The 22,520-nt window shown below is 49.7% G+C and overlaps 1 protein-coding gene across 3 annotated transcripts in view; it reads left to right on the top strand.

Annotated features, from left to right (window-relative positions):
- ryr2a (ryanodine receptor 2a (cardiac)) overlaps nucleotides 1-22,520 on the top strand; it is a 936,900-nt gene that overhangs the window by 382,001 nt on the left and 532,379 nt on the right. For all 3 annotated transcript variants that reach the window (XM_038814319.1, XM_038814304.1, XM_038814294.1), the window contains one exon: nucleotides 14,006-14,080. In XM_038814319.1, the coding sequence (XP_038670247.1) occupies nucleotides 14,006-14,080 (75 nt within the window). The remainder of the gene's footprint in view (nucleotides 1-14,005; nucleotides 14,081-22,520) is intronic.

The following is a 22,520-nucleotide window of genomic DNA, read 5'->3' as shown; positions in this document are numbered from 1 at the left end:
TTCATGCCTGGCCCAGGTGGGTGGAAGGTGTCCCATCTGTACTTGCAAACTGTAAATGGCGCTCCACAATGCTGATTTCCAAATGCACGTGTTCTCTTGACAGCAGGAAATGACTCAAGTACGGCCTCGGTGGAGAGAAACTCCCCAAGGTCAAAGAAAATGGCAAAGTGCCGTTGAATAACGCTGAGAAACACCCTGATAAACGCACCCATAACTGGACATAGAGGGCACGATTCAACGGCCACGCTGCGCCCGAAAAGCAGCTCACCGCAGGTTAGCGTGGGCTATGGAAGCTGAGCGACCCTGCTCCTAGGATCTCCACGGCTTGCAATGCCTCGTGAGTTCTAACGTGATCTCGCGAAATGTTGCGATGTTACTTTTTAGCAAGTCTGCATATTAGAGTGAATATGCAATTTCCCGAGGTACCTGAGGCGTTGGGATCTATCCCCTTCGTCTTGCAGACCTCAGGCAAGCGCTGTTCAGTACTGATCTCCACAAACGGTGACCAGACGGATTGGCACTCATGGGGGTCTCCCAGGGGATCGGAGGCCCCCAGGTGCACTGAAAACCGGTCCAAAGCAGTATCTTTGGGCAGGGTGGTACCCTGGCACTACTGGTGCCACCTAGGCACCCTGGCACTGCCAGCCTGGCACCCTGGCAATGCCAGCGCCACCTGGGTGTCAGCCTGGCACTTCCATGGTGCCCAGATGGCACTGCCAGCTAGCAGTGGCACCGTCAGAGTGCCAGGCTGGTACTGCCAAGCTACCATTTTCTGTGTGCCGTCAGTCAGGCTGGGGTGCCTTATGTAGGTATTGAGGGGTGGGGTGCTCAGGGATCCTTCCATAGTGCGATAGGGCTGGGTGGGATGGGGTCCGGGGTCACGTTGGAGGCCTCGGAGATTGGGAAGCCCTTTTTAAAGGGCGCCCTGATCTCTCGCTAGGGGCTGGTTTAGCACAGTGGGCTAAACAACTGGCTTGTAATGCAGAACAATGCCAGCAGCGCGGGTTCAATTCCCGTTCCGGCCTCCCCGAACAGACGCCAAAATGTGGCGACTAGGGGCTTTTCACAGTAACTTCATTGAAGCCTACTTGTGACAATAAACGATTATTATTATTGTCATCATTATCTTTATTATTATTATTATTATTAATAATAATAATATTATAATACTGAGGTGTTCCGGCGAGCGGAGCTCCTCGATGAAGAAATTGGGGCTAGTTGTGGGCACGTTTCCCATTGAGGCCCCCCATTTAACGTGAGTGGCGTTTTCTAGCCATGTATTTCGCTGCGAGTGCCAGGAAACACGCGGCTAAACGCACACGGTATGGGATTTTGTTTCTATTTAGTTGAATTGTGTCCAGAGTTTCTCTGGTTGAATCACACCCATCGTTTCTCTTTTCTAAGGGGCAGGTTTTCTGCTCCGCACTTGGATCATTTCTATGCTGAAAACATGTGCTTCATGAAACAGAAGTCTGAATGTGACTCGTGAACAGAAGTCACCTGTGTGTGTTTAGTCTTTTCTTCAGACATTTCTATGCTTAATGTAGTGGTACATTCAATTGGAAATCTGTGGATTTTATGTGATGCTCTCCTTCATTTACTTTTGTTCTTATATTTACTCCTGACACACCTTCAAATCAATAGCGGAATATTGATGGGACCTCTCAGGATTCATAAACATGTGGGTCAGTCAGGTCTGTGGAGTTCTCCAGCTGGATTGTACTGATGGTAGGAGGACTGTTCACTATCAGCCTAAGCTTCTCTTTTATCGAACAGGAACTGGCCTTATCTGTCTGCCCCCTTGTCTGGGAGCTGTGAAATTTCAGACAGAAATAGGACCTGATTAAATAAATTGTGCTTCGTCATTGCGAATCTTACTGTCGTACACATTCTTTATCAGTGTGTCACTACTATACTAGCTATGGATAAGTGCTATTTCCCAGAGTGCATGTGTTAATCCCATTATATGCGCCTGTGGTTGGTTATCAAGCATATGGGCGCGATTCTCCAGAAAGATTTCTAAGTAGCGAGCAGGAATTGCCGCAGGTTTCTTGGCACCCAGCCCAGCGAGGCTGGCAATGTTAATTGTTACACTTAACGCAAATGCCTGCTCGCCAGCTGAATTGCCAGGATGCGCTCGCCACCCCCCCGCTAACAAGGTCGAGCAGCATTGAAGCTGCATTTAAGCCAACCCCAGCCAGCTCGCAATAATGGCGGCGAGGAGACCAGCCCCAAGATTCGAGGATGCTGAGCTCGGGAGGCTGATAGACACTGTGGAAGCCAGGAGGAATGTTCTGTTTCCCCGGAGGTCCTGGATGGTCAGCCATAGGGTAGCCAGTGCCGCATGGGATGAGGTAGCGGCGGCAGTGAGCTTGGGGAGTGTGACCAGGAGGACTGGCTTCCAGTACAGGAAGAAGGTCAATGACCTACACCGGGCAGCACGTGTGAGTAGACACCAACGCACCCCCTCCCCCTGGGAGATCTCCCCCCACGGGAGCGTCCACTCTCCCCCTTCAACCCTTCCTCCACCCCTCCTCCCTTCAAGCCCCCCAACCCTTTCTTCACGCCCATCCCCTCCCACCACTGTCAACCATGCGTGTGGCTAACGATGGCCTCTCTGTGTCTCCTCGGGAATACCTCTCCCACAATCGGCGGGAGAGGGCACTGACAAACGGTGGTCTGCCAGACACCACCTTTGAGGAGTGAGCCCTGGAGGTGGGCGGTATGGCCGAGGACAGGGCGGTCACCAACGTGGAGGCTGTCGGATGCTATAGAGGTGAGGAATCACCTGGCCCCACCCGGAGGACCTGTCAAATGTGAGTTGCTATTGCCTTACTGACTGACCCATCCCTCTCATTGACCACATGTCCATTCTCCCGCCATGTCCTCCAGGTGATGGCGCCGGCCCATCCCGGGAGGCTCCCTCTCCAACCTCCCAGGAGATCAACTCAGAGTAGAGCTCCGGGGATGCCACTGTACCAGCCGTGTCACAGCTGTCATCCCCAGCCTCCACCAGCACAGATATACGCACCCCGGTGGGTCATGTTAGTAGTCAGGCTTCTGGGGCAAAATCTGGTTAGCACCACACTGCTGCTGATATTCATCAGGTGGGGGCAGGAACCCTCAGGCGAGACTGCAGCCGGAGGGCTGCTGTATCCCAGGACCAGCTGGGTCCCAGCCTGATGCTGAGCCTGTGGAAGAAGTCATCCCGGAACTGATGGAGATTATAGGGTGTGGGCGGGACATTCAGATGGAGATGTCAGCGACACTCAAGTATAATAATCTTTATTGTCACAAGTAGGCTTACATCAACACTGCAATGAAGTTACTGTGAAAATCCCCTAGTCGCCACATCCAGTGGTTGACATGGTGGTGCCGTGGGCGGTTGCCTCCCACCACCCTCCCAAGGCAGCCCATCCCAGTGGAGCGTCCCCCATCCCCAGACGGGGGTCCCCCACCCCTTCGCTGAGCATTGGGGTGGCATGCCTAGCGCCCCCAGGCTCTTTGCCTGTGAGCAAAGATGGCTACTCACCTCCTCGGCTCCCCACAGAAGCACTTCTGCCAGGTTCATCAGCTAATCGGTGCCAGCTTGACCACTTGCTGGGGAGGTCGCTGAATGCCGGGAGGCTGTTGGATATGGGGTGGCTCTTGTTAATTGTGTGGAAATAAGGCTTAAGTGGTGATAATTGCTTTCTTGCCACGCTATGGCGAGATCCCGATTTCGCCTACAGGAACGGGCCGGTTGCATCGAAACCTTTTTTGGTGCCTGGCGCGGTTCCCGTTTTTGGCTTCTCCCACTATTCACCGGCCTCGTTTCGCTCGAGCGAGAATCGCATCCATATGCTTGATAAATAATGGCTCCAACTCAAAAAATAATTGGCACACAGTATTTTGTGTTTTAAATGTATCGGTATATTTTGCGTTTTAAATATATAGGTATATGGTTAGGTGTTTTGTGTGCATGTCCAACTTCTCAACCTATCTACATGACTGAAGAGCGATTGGAACCCATGCCCTCCCGATTTAGTAGCGAGAGTTCTGCCAACTAAGCCAAGCTAATGATGATCATGATTTGGCCCATTGAATCTTCCTCCTGTAACATCAATTCCTTTCCTTTTGCGGTATACTTACATGTTTTGACCTTTGGTCGTTGATTGGGGAATTTATTTTAATTGTGAGCAGTGTAGATAATAATCATCTTTGACCTGGGGGCCAAATGGACCGTAGAAAGTGAATCGTCCATTATGCACCTGCCCTGGTCTTCCCTTCCGCCAACTTTATTGGCGCGCCTACTAATTTTGCTTTGTATTTAAATGCACAAGTACAAAGTGGTTACACTCTGAACCAGTGCTTAATTTGTAGTGTAAATCTGGAGTGACATTGGACCTGACTCCAAAGTACACAGAAACGTACTTGTCTTAGTCTGTCAAAGTCATCTTAATTAATTTAGCCACCATTTCATGACGTATATCTGTACTCTTCAATAGACAATATTAATCATTTCTGCATGCATTGTTTTGTTATGAGTGTTTTTTTATTCCTAATTTACCAAATTAAACGCTTATACAGTGCTGTTTTGGGAGTCATGCAGGATTACGTACAGGTTGTGGGAGCACAGCACAACAGTACAAGAAACATGGCTGCAACATTTATAATCACCTTCAGCCAGAAGTGCCGAGTGGATAATCCATCTCGGCCTTCTCCTGAGGTCTCCAGCATCATAGTTGCAAGTATTCAGTCAATTCAATTCACTGCATGTGATACCAAACAACAGGGAAGGCATTAAAAGGCTATAAAACCCTATCAATATTCCAACAGTAGTACTAAATCCTTTTTCTCCAGAACTTGCTGTGCCCCTAGCCAAGCTGTCTCCAACACTGACGTCTACTCAACCTTCCTAATTGGCACCCCACCTTAGCCATTCACTTTCTCACCATTGACACACAGTGGTAACAGTGTGTAGTATCTAGAAGATGCAGCAACTCACCAAGGTTCTTTTGCCAGCACCTTCCAAACCTATGACCTGTACCATCTAGAAGCACACGGGTAGCAGATCAATGGGAACACCATCACATGCGGGTTCCCCTCCAGGCCACTCAGCATCCTGACTTGGAACTGTATCACTGTTCCTTCACTGTCGCTGGGTCAAAATCCTGGAACTCTCTCCCGAACAGCACTGTGGGTGTACCTACATCACATGGAGTACAGCGGGTCAAGAAGGCAACTCGCCATCACTTCCTCAAGGCAATCACGAATGAGCAACAAATGCTGGTCTAGCCAGAAAAGCCCACATCCCTTGAATGAATAAATGAAAATAGGCACAACCCACCAATGTCTTGGGCATATTGCGTGCCTTGCCCTTCCCACCATAGGGTGGTTGTTGGGGGGGGGGGGGGGGTGGTGTCTTTGGTGTGACCAGAAGACACTGCCAGTGGGAAGGGCAGGAAAATTCAGCCCTTTGTCTCTGGTTACGAAAAGCTTTCAGAATTTAAAAGATTTTAGGTCAGGCAGCATCATATCGTGTTGAAGAGAGAGGAGGAACATTGTAAAGTGAGCTCTTCAATTGAGAAATCCGTAAAGGTATTGAAAGCTTTATGTCGGGCAGTTTTATTACAGCGTGAGGCTACAGCCAAGAGGTTATCCTTTTTCTTCTGCTTCCTTTTTGCTTATTGATGGGTCTAATAGTCTAATCAGATCTGCAGCAGGCATTCATCACTGTCAGTTAGGTCTGAACTGTATTGCTTCTTCTTTGAGATGACTAATCAGCATTGCATAAAAAACATCTTTTGAGAGTATAAATAAAATCCTTTATTCGGTTTAGTGATATCAAGGGCTTTTTGCTCCATAATTAAGGACAGTATCTCCATTGAACAGCAATTTACATTCAAAGCCCTGGCCTGATTTTTACTCAGTCGGCCTGACGCAACTCCTACATATCTCAGAGCTAATTTACATTTTTTAATCCTGCAGCCACAGAGTAAATTTTACCAGCTCGGTATACTTGTCCTCATGTTGCAGGTGCTATTATGTCCATGGGATAGCGTGGTTATTTTCAGAGTGCTAAGCTCCTCACATTACATGTGCACCCAACAGCTAGTGTAAAGTTAGGTTTCTATCTGAGCACATAACTCAAACGATAGCGTTCAGAATTTGCAACATGAAATCAGATTTCTACTCTTGATGTTTCTTTTAGACACAACATATTATGGAGGGATATTACATCAATCTGCTGCTCTTTAAAGTCGTCAATATGATGTTATGCCCCAACAGCGTCGCCAATACTGTGGGTATTCCTATTTATGAACATAGAACATAGAACAGTACAGCACAGAACAGGCCCTTCGGCCCTCAATGTTGTGCCGAGCCATGATCACCCTACTCAAACCCACGTATCCACCCTATACCCGTAACCCAACAACCCCCCCCATTAACCTTACTTTTTTTAGGACACTACGGGCAATTTAGCATGGCCAATCCACCTAACCCGCACATCTTTGGACTGTGGGAGGAAACCGGAGCACCCGGAGGAAACCCACGCACACAGGGGGAGGACGTGCAGACTCCACACAGACAGTGACCCAGCCGGGAATCGAACCTGGGACCTGGAGCTGTGAAGCATTTATGCTAACCACCATGCTACCCTGCTGCCCTTAGTGAACTTCACAATCTTAGTGAACCACAAGCCTTCCCTTATATCGGTCAAATGACTACACAACCAGCTAGTTAGTTCAAAAGATGGTTTATTGACATAAACAAGGGTTACTTCGACATGCAAACACAATATCTACTACGAGTTAAACTACACCTATCAGCTACAATAACCTACACTTAACTTCCGGGTGACCAGCACTGTGCAAATGGACAAGGCCTTTATCTTGATTTCACGTGGCTGGTTCGAAGAAGTGACTCTGTCTCTGCTGGGCTCATCCGTCAGGTAGCAATCGTTGGTCTTGAACTTGGCTGGCTGGTCGTTATGCTGCGATTGGTGTGGGCACAGGCCGATCCCAAAAGAGGCAGAACACATGGCTGTGTCCCCTTTTATCCCTCTGGGATTTCGCTCTCTTTGGGGCGGTCCTTAACTTTGGACCCAATAGTTCGACAGGGTTCTGATCACTGCCTTCGCTTTCGGCCAATAAAGGGGTGGGTGCCTTGGTGAATGGGCGGGTCCTTAGTAGTCATTGACCTTAGCAGTTGGGCTCTCTGAGTAAAGGGAGTGGTGCCGATCAGCCTGTGGCTGTACCGGTTTCTTAATTGGAGTTCTATTGTTCTGGGGAACGGGCCATTAAAATGCAAACGAGTGGGGTTTCGATCAGGTCTAGCTATCTGCGTTTCAAATACACAGAAGCTCTGTATCTGTCTGAGTCCTGGGTTGGCCATAATTCCCATGGTCCTTTGCAGATGGCCATCTCAGATGGCTACAGAAACACCAGACAAGATCTTTTTGTACAACTGAATCTTTATTAATGTCTAAAACACTAGATAGACACAGAACTTCTCTTTATTCTGCTTGTTAAAGTACTAATTTTTTGTTGCGCTTAACTACAAGACTTGGACTCAAATACCAGCTGTTGCAAAGTGACGTGATCAGTATCCCTTCACACTGGTCTTATTATTTGCTGATTCCTGGACTTTAGATTGAAATGAGCACTTAAATTAAATTATTCCTCAGAACATACCCCTTGAGATTCTCTGTTTTCACCAAACTCCAGCTACACTCTAATGGAACAAGACAGCATTCCGTGCAGACAAGCCAGCACTGAAGGAGCCCTCCTTTTATGGCCCCTAATTCAAGGCTTCTGAAACTGGATTAAACCAGTCGTCCAATTAAGAGCCTGTAAACCCCTGTTTTAAAGTCACAACTACGCTTCACCAGTCAAAAAAGCAACTTTTATTTAATTGCTAAATTAAAGAACAATCGAGACATTAGATTGAAATTAGCCCTTAAATTTAATTATTCTTTAAAACTTACCCCTTGAGATTCCCTGTTTCACCAAATTCCAGCTACAAGACAGCAGTGAGATTCTCCTCAAACCCACCTCTTTAACCAAATATATAGCAATCTACCCTAATGTCCCCTTATGTGGCTCTGTGCTAAATTTTGTGTTACAACACTCTTGTTGTATTATGTTAAAGACGCTATATAAATACAAGTTGTTGGTATGGATGACAGGACAGGTGACTGAGCATTTGGAAAGAGGTGGATTATGCAGAAAATCTTAAAAGAGAAGAGATGGAAAGACCAAGAGGTTTGGGAGAGGGAATGCCAGATCTTAGGTTCTAGTTGACTCGAATCATGGCCGCCACTGGTGGACGGAGGAAGTGGAGGATGTGCAAGGCTACAGAGTTGGAGAAACGCAGTGTTCTTGGAAGGATGGATGTGGAAGGATTTGGATAAGAGAACTTTAAAATAATGCTGCAGTTGGGCCAGGAGTGAAAGAATGTCGGGCAGTGAGCAGAGGGGTGACAAAACAGCGTTTTGGATGAGGTCAAATTTGTGGAGTATTGATGGAAAAATACAGAAATACCTAAAATACACAAGCCCTGGAGGGAAGGCCAGTCTAGCTTGCTGACATCCAAGGTGAGGATGACTTTGTTTTGTAGTCAACCCTATACTTTATTCAGGGTAAAAGTGTTTTGCATAGACCTACTTTGAATCAATATGTGAAGCTGGTTGATAGAAATAGGTCAGCTAGAATGCTGAAGGGACACCTCTGCGCAATAAAGATACACCCTGCATTGTGCAATGGTGTTTATAAGTGTTTCAGACAATGCAATAACATTTTTACTCTGGATGCTGACATATATAGTTGGGAAATTGAAATAAAAATGTTCTGAGTGATACGTTATTTTAAGCAGTGAAATAAAAACATCCTTATGTTCATTATTTTACCAAATTGGCTCAGCTTCTTGTTGCCGGTGGTAACAAAAAAAAATCCATTGAAAATAAACGAGCCAAGGATTCTGTTAAAATAGTGAACAATGTACTCATGTTTGCCAATTTGCTAAAGTATGACACACAGCGACTTTACCACTGAGGGATTGATATGGTTACTTTCTAATCCTTTCATGAAATCAAGATAAGCATCAACCAGGGCAATTCTTCCTCCCATATTGAACTCTTACATCATGGTTTTGTGAAGGGAAGATCGTGCCTCACTAACTTGATCGAGTTATTTGAGGAGGTGACAAAGATGATTGCTGAGGGGAGGGTGGTGGATGTTGTTTACATGGACTTCAGTAAAATCTTTGACAAGGTGCCTCACGACAGACTGGTACAAAAGGTGAAGTTACACCGGATCAGAGGTGAGGTGGTAAGATGGATGCTGAACTGGGTCGGTCACAGAAAGCAAAGTGTAACAGTAGAAGGGTGTTTTTGTTTGTCTTTTTTTTAATTTTCAGAGTACAGTAGTCCCCCTTTATAACTCAGGTGTTGGGGTCCAAGACCCCAACCCGCGTTGTATCCGAGCCGCGGATATCCATGATGGGGGTTTTAAATTTATTTAAAAATCTATGCTAGCGCTTCCCATTGTGAATCTACGGGGGGGGGGGGGGGGGGGCGGGGGGAGAGGTCAGACCCCCGTAGACTCACAATGGGAAGCGCATGCATAGATTTTTAAATAAATTTAAAACCCCATCGTGGATCCAATTAAAATTTCAGCGGCCGGCTCACTTTGATCCGGAGAAGGAAGCTGCTCTCACTGAAATCAGCCGGCCGCTGAAATTGACACTGCCGGCTGCTCTCTCCCTCCAATCCAACTTTTAAGTTTTAATGTTTCTGATTGGAGGGAGAGAGCAGCCGGCAGTGTCAATTTCTTTTTTTTTCCTCCGCTCGTCCCCTCTCCCCCCACATCCTCCAACTAGACCCCTCTCCCCCAACACCCTCCGACTCGCCCCCATCCCCCCACACCCTCCGGCTCGCCCCCTCTCCCCCCCCAACACCCTCCGGCTCGCCCCCTCTCCCCCCACACCTCCGTTTGCCCCCTCTCCCCCCACATCCTCCAACTAGACCCCTCTCCCCCCCACACCCTCCGGCTCGCCCCCTCTCCCCCAACACCCACTGGGCTCTGTCTCCTCCTCTCCCCCCAACACCCACTGGGCTCTGCTCCTCCTCTCCCCTCCCCCCCCACCCCACCCACCTCACACCCTCCGGTTCGCCCCCTCTCCCCCCACAATCTCCAACTAGCCCCCTCTCAGCCCACACCCTCCTGCTCGCCCCCTCCCCCCCACACCCTCCGGCTCGCCCCCTCTCCCCCAACACCCACTGGGCTCTGTCTCCTCCTCTCCCACAACACCCACTGGGCTCTGTCTCCTCCTCTCCCCTCCCCCCCCCCCCCACCCCACCCACCTCACACCCTCTGGTTCGCCCCCTCTCCCCCACAATCTCCAACTAGCCCCCTCTCAGCCCACACCCTCCTGCTCGCCCCCTCTCCCCCCCCCCCCCACACCCTCCGGCTCGCCCCCTCTCCCCCACACCCTCCTGCTCTCCCCCACAGCGTCCAGCTCGCCCCCTCTCCCCCCACACCCTCCGGCTCGCCCCCTCCCCACACCCTCCGGCTCGCCCGCTCCCCCCCTCTCCTCCACCGTCCCCCAACACCCGCAGGGCCCTCCTCTCTCCCCCAACACCCGCAGGGCCCTCCTCTCTCCCCCAACACCCGCAGGGCCCTCCTCTCTCCCCCAACACCCGCAGGGGGGTCTCCCCCACACCCGCAGGGGGGTCTCCCCCACACCCGCAGGGGGGTCTCCCCCACAGCCGCAGGGGGGTCTCCCCCACACCCGCAGGGGGGTCCCCCCCCCCACCCGCCCCCCCCTCCTCGCCCCCCCCTCCTCGCCCCCCCTCTCCCCCCCACACCCGCCCCCTTCCTCTCCCCCCCCTCCTCTCCCCCCACACCCGCCCCCCCTCCTCTCCCCCCACACACCCGCCCCCCCTTCTCTCCCCCCCACACCCGCCCCCCCTCCTCTCCCCCCCACACCCCGCCCCCCCCTCCTCTCCCCCCCACACCCGCCCCCCCCCTCCTCTCCCCCCCACACCCGCCCGCCCTCCTCTCCCCCCACACCCGCCCCCCCTCCTCTCCCCCCCACACCCACCCCCTCCTCTCCCCCCCACACCCCGCCCCCCCTCCTCTCCCCCCAACACCCCCCCCCCCTCTTCTCCCCCCCCAACACCCGCCCCCCCTCTTCTCCCCCCAACACCCGCCCCCCCCCCTCTTCTCCCCCCAACACCCCCCCCCCTCTTCTCCCCAACACCCGCCCCCCTCTTCTCCCCCCCAACACCCCTCCCCTCTTCTCCCCCCCAACACCCGCCCCCCCTCTTCTCCCCCCCCAACACCCGCCCCCCTCTTCTCCCCACCAACACCCGCCCCCCCCTCTTCTCCCCCCCAACACCCGCCCCCCCACTTCTCCCCCCCCAACACCCCCCCTCAACACCCCCCTCTTCTCCCCCCAACACCCGCCCCCCTCTTCTCCCCCCAACACCCGCCCCCTCTTCTCCCCCCCAACACCCGCCCCCCCCTCTTCTCCCCCCCAACACCCGCCCCCCCTCTTCTCCCCCCAACACCCGCCCCCCTCTTCTCCCCCCTCTTCTCCCCCCAACACCCGCCCCCCTCTTCTCCCCCCCAACACCCGCCCCCCTCTTCTCCCCCCAACACCCGCCCCCCCCAACACCCGCCCTCCCAACACCCGCCCCCCCCAACACCCGCCCCCCCCCCAACACCCGCCCCCCCCAACACCCGCCCCCCCCAAAACACCCGCCCCCCCCAAAACACCCGCCCCCCCAACACCCGCCCCTCCTCGGCAGTGTCAATTTCAGCGGCCAGCTGATTGTTTCAGTGAGAGCAGCTTCCCTCTCCGGATCAAAGTGAGCCGGCCGCTGAAATTGACACTGCCCGCTGCTCTCTCCCTCCAATCCAACTTTTAAGTTTTAATGTTTCTGATTGGAGGGAGAGAGCAGCCGGCAGTGTCAATTTCAGCGGCCGGCTCACTTTGATCTGGAGAGGGAAGCTGCTCTCACTGAAATAATCAGCTGGCCGCTGAAATTGACACTGCCGGCTGCTCTCTCCCTCCAATCAGAAACATTAAAACTTAAAAGTTGGATTGGAGGGAGAGAGCAGCGGGCAGTGTCAATTTCAGCGGCCGGCTGATTTCAGTGAGAGCAGCTTCCTTTTCCGGATCAAAGTGAGCCGGCCGCTGAAATTGACACAACTGACAGTTGGGGTCCATAATCCCCCCCGCAGTATATCGCGAACCGCGGTATTGCGGAGCGCGGTATAACGGGGAACTACTGTACCAAATTATTTTTTTTCAAATTAAGGATCAATTTGGTGTGGCCAATCCACCTAACCTGCACATTTATGGATTGTGGGGGCGAAACCCATACAGACACAGGGAGAATGTACAAACTCCACACAGACAGTGACCCGGGGCCGGGATTCTAATCTGGGTCCTCAGCGTCAGATGCAGCAGTGCTAACTACCACTCCACCGTCTGCCCTCGAAGGGTGTTTTTCTGAATGGAAGGTTGTGACTAGTGGTGATCCACAGGGATCTATGCTGGGGATGTAATTATAGAGATAAGAGCATTCTGGGGCCTCTGTTGTTGGTAGTATGCATAAACGATTAGGAGGAAAATATAGCTGGTCTGATTAGTAAGTTCACCGATGACACCAAGGTTGGTGGAATGGCAGATAGTGTTGAGGATTTTCAGAGGTTACAGCAGGACATAGATAGGTTGGAGACTTGGGCAGAGAAATGGCAAATGGAGTTTAATCCAGACAAAGTTAAGGTCCATGGGGGAAAGTTTAGGGGAGATGTGGGAGGCAGGTGTTTTACGCAGAGGGTGGTGAGTGCCTGGAACATGTTGCCAGGGGAAGTTGTGGAAGCAGATACATTAACGGCGTTCAAAAGGCACCTTGACAAACACATGGATTGGATGGGTCTAGAGGGATACGGCACAAGGAAGTACTGAGGGTTTTGGCAAAGGTTGGTATCATGACTGGTACAGGCTTGGAGGGACGAAGCGCCTGTTCCTGTGCTGTATTGTTCATTGTTCTTTGTATACAACAATAGGTGGCCAGACTTCCTCTGTTGCCAAGGTGCAGCAATTTATTAATGCATTGGCGCTGTTACAAGCTTTTTGAAATACCGAACAATGTTAATCGTCACAAAGGGGTCAATACACCTCAGCTCACTTGTTTCTTCTGGCAGTTTTAGTGGGTACATAATGAACATGTACTGCCATTTTAACACAAACATCAGTCTGTTAACTTTAAATTCGTGGACATTTTGTTAAAGTAGTGGTCAGGAGGATGTTGTGTGACCATTTACATGGTCATTTCATAAGTTACATTTGCTGATATCAGTGGCAAGGGTCAGTAGGCTGCAGGGACCAGGTGAATGTTTGAACCCAATGGCTGCATTAGGTAATCAAAGAAGTCAAAAAGAGCAATAAAATTAACAAATCATGGGAAAATTCACACACTGGCAAGAGATTCTCCGGCCGTTCACTGGCAGCGGAATTCTTTGCTCCTGCCAGCAACACACTCTGTCCATGGATTTCCCGGCGGCGTGGCAAGGCTTCAATGGGAATTCTCATTGACAGTGGTGGGAGCAGAGAATCTCGCCGCGAGCGAACGGCACACCACCGAGAAACATGTGGCTGAGAGGCCGGAGAAGATCTTTTGTTATTGCTCCTTTGCTAACTTTCCTGCCATTGTACGGACCATTGCTCCAAATTAGATTAGCAGCAAAACCTTTACTCACGTGTTAAATAACATTCATTTTTAATCTTGAAAGGAACTAAAAGTTTTATTCCGGGTAAAGGAAAACCTACTCCTACTTCAGTTGGTTCTTTAACTTTCTTCAATCAGTAACTTAGTTTTGAGATGGAGATTTTAAAAATCTTTCCAGTGATTTATTTGTAAATAATAATGTAGATGCGTTGATGCTGTGGGACTTCTCAACATTAAAACAAAGGTATAGTTTAACTGAGTCTCTTTCTAATTTCCTTCCAGGACAGTTCATTATGAAGGTGGAGCAGTGTCCATTCATGCTCGATCCCTCTGGAGACTGGAGACACTGAGGGTTGCGTAAGTGACAAACTTCATGATCGTTTCCTTTAGTTAAATGAAAATGATGTAAGTAAATGTCCTTTTCAATTGAAGTACGATTGCTCAGGATCTCGTCATGGATTTTAATTTATGGAGTGTGATGCTTTGCTCTGGGAGCTGGTTGGAAGAGGATCTTAGTTTTCTGGGTGTTTAATGAAAGGCCCATTTTCCCATGCTTGAGAGAAGGTGTCGACAATGACCTTGAGCTCAATTTCTGGGTGAGAAAACAAACAGCGTCATTGGAGCTCAATAACTGAAGTTGGATTGATTTTGGTTTTGGATTGAAGATGGGAGAGGTAGACCAGCTTCTCGTCTGTTCTGTAAACTATTGTTCTATTTGTGATGATCAAAACTTGTCTTTGTGGAGTAGGCAGAGAATGGTGACAACAGCCAAATTTAACAAAGAACAAAGAAAAAAGAAAATTACAGCACAGGAACAGGCCCTTCGGCCCTCCCAGCCTGCGCCAATCCAGATCCTTTATCTAAACCTGTCGCCTATTTTCCAAGGATCTACTTCCCTCTGTTCCCCGCCCATTCATATATCTGTCTAGATGCATCTTAAATGATGCTATTGTGCCCGCCTCTACCACCTCCGCTGGCAAAGCGTTCCAGGCACCCACCACCCTCTGCGTAAAAAACTTTCCACGCACATCTCCCTTAAACCTTCCCCCTCTCACCTTGAAATCGTGACCCCTTGTAATTGACACCCCCACTCTTGGAAAAAGCTTGTTGCTATCCACCCTGTCCATACCTCTCATAATTTTGTAGACCTCAATCAGGTTCCCCCCTCAACCTCTGTCTTTCCAACGAAAACAATCCTAATCTACACAACCTTTCTTCATAGCTAGCACCCTCCATACCAGGCAACATCCTGGTGACCTTCTCTGCACCCTCTCTAAAGCATCCACATCCTTCCGGTAATGTGGCGACTAGAACTGCACGCAGTATTCCAAATGTGGCCTAACTAAAGTCCTAAACAACTGTAACATGACCTGCCGTCCAATGAAAGCAAGCATGCTGTATGCCTTCTTGACCACTCTATCGACCTGCGTTGCCACCTTCAGGGTACAATGGACCTGAACTCCCAGATCTCTCTGTGCATCAATTTTCCCCAGGACTCTTCCATTGACCATATAGTCCGCTCTTGAATTGGATCTTCCAAAATGCATCACCTCGCATTTGCCTGGATTGAACTCCATCTGCCAGGGGCTGGTTTAGCTCACTCGGCTAAATCGCTGGCTATTAAAGCAGACCAAGCAGGCCAGCAGCACGGTTCAATTCCCGTACCAGCCTCCCCGGACAGGCGCCGGAATGTGGCGACTAGGGGCTTTTCACAGTAACGTCATTGAAGCCTACTCGTGACAATAAGCGATTTTCATTTTCATTTCATTTTCATTTATCTGCCCAACTCTCCAATCTATCTATATTTTGCTGTATTCTCTGACAGTCCTCCTCGCTATCTGCAACTCCACCAATCTTAGTATCATCTGCTAATCAGACCACTTATACCTTCGTCCAGATCATTTATGTCTCTCACAAAAGAGGATAATTCATAAGACTTCATGATTGACAAGTCAAAAACCTGTGTGAGGTTCAGAAAAGCATTGCCAGCAGTTGTATCTATTCTTTTACTTGGAATATCGTGCAGTAAAGATCATGGGCGGGATTCTCCGCTATCCAGAGGGGCAGGCCGTACCGGCGGCGAGCAGTGGCGTGAGCCACTCCGCTCTCGGGCCGCATGGGATGTGAGGAGGCCAGCGCTGGCGGGTTGGTGCCGGCCGACGCTAGTTAGCGCATACGCGGGAGCACCAGCGTGTACTGGCGTCATCCCAGCGCATGCGCAGGGCGGTTCTTCTCCGCGCCGGCCATGGCAGACTGTTACACCAGCTGGCGCGGAGGGAAAGAGTGCTCCCACGGCACTCGCTGGCCAGGCCACTGTGGCCCCCATCTCCCCCGGGGCCAGACCCCCCCCCCCCCCCCCCGAGGACTCCGCAGGCCGCCTGCCGAGCCAGGTCCCGCAGATAAGGACCTAGTCTAATTTACGTTGGCGGGACCAGCCAAAAACAGGCGGCCACTCGGCTCATTGCGGAGCGGAGAATCGCAGGGGGGCCACTGCCAACAGTCCCCGACCGGCACGGCGCGATTCCCGCCCCAGCCCAAAAACCGGCGCCGGACAATCCAGCAGCCGGTGCCGGGATGGCGGGGCGGGATTAACGCCACTCCCCAGCAATTCTCTGGCCCGGCGGGTGGGTCAGAGAATCCCGCCCATCATGTCTGTGGTGCTAATTGATGGGTGAAAATTGCAGTGACTCTGGAAGGAGCTCTTTGGCTACTGGGAGACTTTGGAGAAGGATCCTTGCAATGATCGTCTCTTTCACAGGCAGAAGGAAACTCTTCTGTAGTTACCCAATTGGACTTGTCTCCCTTTGTTAATGTAGTGATGATCAGAGAGACCCTGAGGTTCCCCAACATGCACTGTTAATGTCAGTGCTCGTATATGATGGAGGAATAATAATAATCACCTATTGTCACAAGTAGGCTTCAATGAAGTTACTGTGAAAAGCCCCTAGCCGCTAGTGAGTGTTTTAGAATTTCATCAGGCTTTTCATTTTCTCCAGAGGTTTCTGTTATTTTTCTGTTGTTCAAGAAAACACTCGAGAGCCGACTGGAGTCTTATCTGCATCGTGTGCCCTGATTTGCGTGTCTAAAATAGGCTCCTGTCTAAAGCGATGTGAGCTTCCCGTGTAGAGGCTCCTTGGAAAATAGTAGAGGACATGAATGGTGTAAGATTGAGGTGGTAAGTGTATCCCCACAACCTGCCATTAGCCCCACCTGGAAAAAATTAAAATCAATGCCATAGAGTTTGTTAATGTATGAATATAAGATATAAAAGTTCCTTGAGCCTGCTCCGCCATTCAATAAGATCTTAGCTGATTGGATTGTGGCCTTAACTCCTTTCACTCCCCTGGAGATCTGTCTAAATCAGCCCTAAATATAGTCAACGACCCAGCCTCCAGTGATCTTTGGGGTAGTGAATTGCAGAGAATAACGTCCCTCTGAGAGAGGAAATCCCTCTTCATCTCTGTCTTGAATAGGAGACGTGTTAATTTGAAACTGTGTTCCCGGTTTTAGATTTCCCCACAAGAGGAAACATCTCTCGGCACCTACCCAGTCATGCTCCCTCAGAATCTTATATGTTTCAATGATATCACCTCCCATTCTTTTAAACTCCAATGAGTATAGGCCCAACATGCTCAATCCTTCATCAGTGGACAGCCCTTTCATGCCAGGAGCCAATCTAGTGAGCCTTCTCCGAACTGCCAGCAATGACAATTTTATTCCCCCTTTTAATATGGAGACCAAAACTGTACTCAGTATAGCAAGTACACAAACAAACAATTCACCATGAAGCACCAGCCTTGCACCTAATGTGGTTAGTGTTATACACCTCTTAGTTGGTATCAATTGAACGATTGAATAGCTCTTATTTATAATATTTCATCGCTACAGCATGTTTTTGCCTGGTGTGGTTTTTTTGAACAACAATGATTCTTTGATTTCAATACCAATTTCAATGCACAAATATAAATGTAATGTTCATTGCCCTTTTGGTTTTAGATGAATCACATTTGCCCCTAATTTTCTAGTGCAGTGATAAACCTTACCATCAATTGTTGTACAAAAGCTATTCCGTACAAATGGCTGGAATCAGCTCCTCAGCAGCTCAAGAAGCTGCTGCTTTAGTTTTATTGGTGACCGGGGACCTGGATTAAGCAAAACACTGCGGATGCTGGAATCTGAAACAAGAACAGAGGATGCTGGGAAAACTCTGCAGCTTTGGCAGCATCTGTAAGGAGACAAAGCAGAGTTAACGTTTCGAGTCCTTTGGCTCTTCATCAGAACTGGAAGGAGGGAGAATGTGTTCGAGCTGTAAGAGATTGCAACAAAAATTTAAGAACAAAAGACAGATGGCCTGGTGTGAGAGGGGGAGGTTTGCATCGAGGCAATACATGTATGGGATATTTTTTTAAAAGGGGGTTTAAGATAGAAGAGAAAGGTCAAAATCTAAAGTTGTCAAAATCTCAGTGTTGAGTACCGATGGCTGCAATGTGTCCAAGGATGCTGCTCCTCCAGCTTGCACCAGGCTTCACTGGATAATTGTGGCAGGCCAAGGACGAACATGTGGGCATGAAAGCAAAGATCTGGATTAATTGTGTATACAAGGTTAAATTCAGCCTGGACGTCCCTGCTTTCCTATTCACATTGTTCCCCCATTCCACGTCAATGTTGCTTGGGCAATCCAGATTGTAACCCATCGAAGACTGCCAGGAAACCTTTATTTTCACAGCTACTAATGCTGCATGATTTCCCACAAGATCTGCTACTAATGTTTCTCTGACCATTTCCTACAGAGCGTTGAAAGCTGTAGGAGGACACAGGTCAGGAGCGTACTTGTTTGTTTTAATCCTGCTCCCATTAATGGGGTCTCCCTGACTGGGAAAGTGAAGCTTGCACTTCAATGCAAATTGCATAGGTGCCTTTCAGTTTTATTTCCTTCCCAGTGAGGAAACTGTTCACTGTGTGATCGGGAATTCTTTTCAGGAACTGGGGCACAACAGGAGTTTTATATTAACTTGCAGTAGTTGCCTTCAATGCCATTCATTAATACATCACCATTGAGAGTTAAATCAACTGACAACTTTAACTCTGACCATTTTGCAGTGTACAATACACCAATAAATCAGTGGGCTATAAGCCACAAGACAAAGGGGATTGTGAAGGTTCCACCAGAGACCAAGCAACCACAGGAATTATGTCAGTCTTAATAAACAGTAGGATGAAAACAGGGTATATGGCAGGCACCAAAACTAAGAACTTATTGTGTTAATTTTAAATGTTTTCCTTTAAATCTGAAACCTGATTTGAGATCATTTGAAGTAATTCAGTTCAGTGGGAATTTTGTACTATAAAAAAAGTTTAAATAAGCAATTAATAAATGTGCCATGACAGCAGTTGTAGCAAGTTATAGATTGAAATCTCAAAGCTCTTTGTTATTGATGGATGGTTTCAGTAATGGAAATAATACGGCTGAAATATTATAAAAGATGGATGACACACTATCTCACATAGACACAATGAAGAAACTCTTTTCTTTTTTTTAAAAATAATTTTTATTGGAATTTTTTACAGAAAATATAAAATATAACAACAAACAATGAAATGCAACAAAATAACCCATAACAACTGTAACACCCCCAGACCATATCAACGCATGTATCATATCCCCCCCCCCCACCCCCCCCCCAACCCCAACAAGAGAACTTAAAAATAAATTAAAATTAACTAAACAAACATAGTCATCGTCCCCCCCTTTTCCCTCCCCCTTCCCTCCCCTCCCCCCCCGGGTTGCTGCTGCTACTGTCCCAGTACCCTATCGTTGAGCCAGAAAGTCGAGGAAAGGTTGCCACCCCCTAAAGAACCCTTGTACCGATCCTCTCAGGGTGAATTTGATCTTCTCTAGCTTAATAAAACCCACCATGTCATTGATCCAGGTCTCCACGCTTGGGGGCCTCGCATCCTTCCATTGTAGCAAAATCCTTCGCCGGGCTACTAGGGACGCAAAGGCCAGAACACCGGCCTCTTTCGCCTCCTGCACTCCCGGCTCCACCCCAACCCCAAAAATCGCGAGTCCCCATCCTGGCTTGACCCTGGATCCCACCACCCTCGACACCGTCCTCGCCATCCACTTCCAGAACTCCTCCAGTGCCGGGCATGCCCAGAACATATGGGCATGGTTCGCTGGACTCCCCGAGCACCTGACACACCTGTCTCCACCCCCAAAGAACCTACTCATCCTTGTCCCAGTCATGTGGGCCCGGTGCAGCACCTTGAATTGGATGAGGCTAAGCCGCGCAGAGGAGGAGGAAGAATTAACCCTCTCCAGGGCATCAGCCCATGTCCCGTCTTTGATCTGTTCCCCCAGTTCCCCCTCCCACTTAGTTTTCAGCTCCTCTACTGATGCCTCCTCCACCTCCTGCATAACCTTGTAGATATCAGATATCTTCCCCTCTCCGACCCAGACCCCTGAAAGCACCCTGTCACTCACCCCCCTCGCGGGAAGCGAAGGGAATCCCTCCACCTGCCGTCTAGCAAATGCCTTTACCTGCAGATACCTGAACATGTTTCCCGGGGGAGCCCAAATTTCTCCTCCAACTCCCCCAGGCTCGCAAACCTCCCATCAATAAACAGGTCCCTCAGCTGTCTGATGCCCGCTCTGTGCCAACCCTGAAATCCCCCATCAATGTTTCCTGGGACGAACCTATGGTTCCCCCTTAACGGAGCCTCCATCGAGCCCCCCACTTCTCCCCTATGTCGCCTCCACTGCCACCAAATCTTGAGGGTAGCCGCCACCACCGGACTCGTGGTATACCTCGTAGGAGGGAGCGGCCATGGCGCCGTTACCAGGGCCCCCAGGCTTGTATCTCCACAGGACGCCCTCTCCATCCGTTTCCATGCTGCCCCCTCCCCCTCCATCACCCACTTGCGCACCATCGAGAGATTGGGTAACGCCAGCCCCCCCCCCCCCCCCCCCATCTCTACCTCGCTCCAAGAAGACCCTCTTCACCCTCGGGCTCCCATGCACCCAAACAAAGCTCATGATGCTGTTGGTCACCCTTCTAAAAAAGGCCCTAGGGATAAAGATGGGCAAACACTGGAAGAGGAACAAGAACCTCGGGAGAACCGTCATTTTGACGGACTGCACTCTACCCGCCAGCGATAGCGGCATCATGTCCCACCTTTTAAATTCCTCCTCCATCTGCTCCACCAGCCTGGTAAAATTAAGCTGATGGAGAGTCCCCCAACTCCTGGCCACCTGCACCCCCAGATATCTGAAACTCTTCACTGCCCTCTTAAACGGGAGCCTCCCAATTCCCTCCTCCTGATCTCCCGGTGTACTACAAATACCTCGCACTTGCCTAAATTTAACTTATAGCCCGAGAAGCCCCCAAATTCCGCCAACAGCTCCATCACCCCCGGCATTCCCCCTTCTGGGTTCGCCACATACAACAGCAGGTCGTCCGCATACAGCGATACCCGATGTTCCTCCCCACCCCGCACCAGACCCCTCCATCTCCCTGACTCCCTCAACGCCATAGCCAGAGGTTCAATCGCCAGTGCAAAGAGCAAGGGGGACAGGAGGCACCCCTGCCTGGTCCCACGGTAGAGCCTAAAGTACTCCGATCTCCTTCCATTTGTAACTACACTCACCATCGGAGCCGCGTAGAGCAGCCTCACCCATTTGATGAATCCCTTCCCAAATCCGAACCGCTGCAGCACCTCGCACAGGTACCCCCATTCAACTCTATCAAACGCTTTCACTGCATCCAGCGCCACCACTATCTCCGCCTCCCCCTCCACTGCCGGCATCATGATAACATTTAGCAGTCTCCGCACATTCGTGTTGAGCTGCCGTCCCTTGACAAATCCTGTCTGGTCTTCGTGTATCACCCCTGGCACACAATCCTCTATCCTGGTGGCCAGGATCTTCGCCAGCAACTTGGCGTCAACATTGAGGAGCGAGATAGGCCTGTATGATCCACACTGCAAGGGGTCCTTATCCCGCTGAAGAAACTCTTTTCAATATGTGAAATTGCAAATTATCCGTGCTGATTGTTGCTGAAGAGATTGTTTACCCGCACTTCTGTACTTTAGCTCTCATACCCAGATCAAATGGCTTATGCTGAGGGGAAAAGATGTCCTCCAGTTGCTATCTCTAACTAGCTTGGTAAATGTGGTGGAAAGATTTTCTTTCTATATTATTACTAATGTTTTTTAAAAAATTAATTGAAGGAATGTGGGCTTCGCTGGCTAGGCCATCATTCATTGCCCTTGAGAAGGTGGTGGCAAGCTGCCTCTTGAACGGCCACAGTCCATGTGGTGTACGTACACCCACAGTGCTGTCATGGGAGGAGTTCCAAGATTTTGACCCAGTGACAATGAAGGAACGGCGATATAGTTACCTTAAATAACACATTTTGGGCCATCTTTCTACTAGGTTTCTGATGTTACTGACATATTGGGGAAGATATTTGTCTCTTGACCACCCTATATTTTGGCAGGGCTGGACTTGGAGCAAGATGACATTTGCAGAAATGAAGTAGTGAGGTTTGCAGCCAAAGTACACCCATTGTTATCTTCAAGTTTAAAAGAAAGGGCTCTAACCAGGGTAAGGATGTAACGTCGAGGGTAAGAAGTATTGAACGTGTGGCAGTAAAATGCTGCTTCAGGATGTGCGCGAGTGTGCTTGTGTCGATGCATACACACATGCGTGCATGCATGAGAGTGTGTGTATGCATGCATGCATGTGTGCGTGTGTGTAATCCAGTTGCACATCAGCTGCACTGCATATCTCTGCCCT

This window comes from Scyliorhinus canicula, chromosome 1 (assembly GCF_902713615.1).
Source record: "Scyliorhinus canicula chromosome 1, sScyCan1.1, whole genome shotgun sequence".
Classification (NCBI taxonomy): domain Eukaryota; kingdom Metazoa; phylum Chordata; class Chondrichthyes; order Carcharhiniformes; family Scyliorhinidae; genus Scyliorhinus; species Scyliorhinus canicula.
This window is presented reverse-complemented; position numbering and strand designations above follow the sequence as displayed.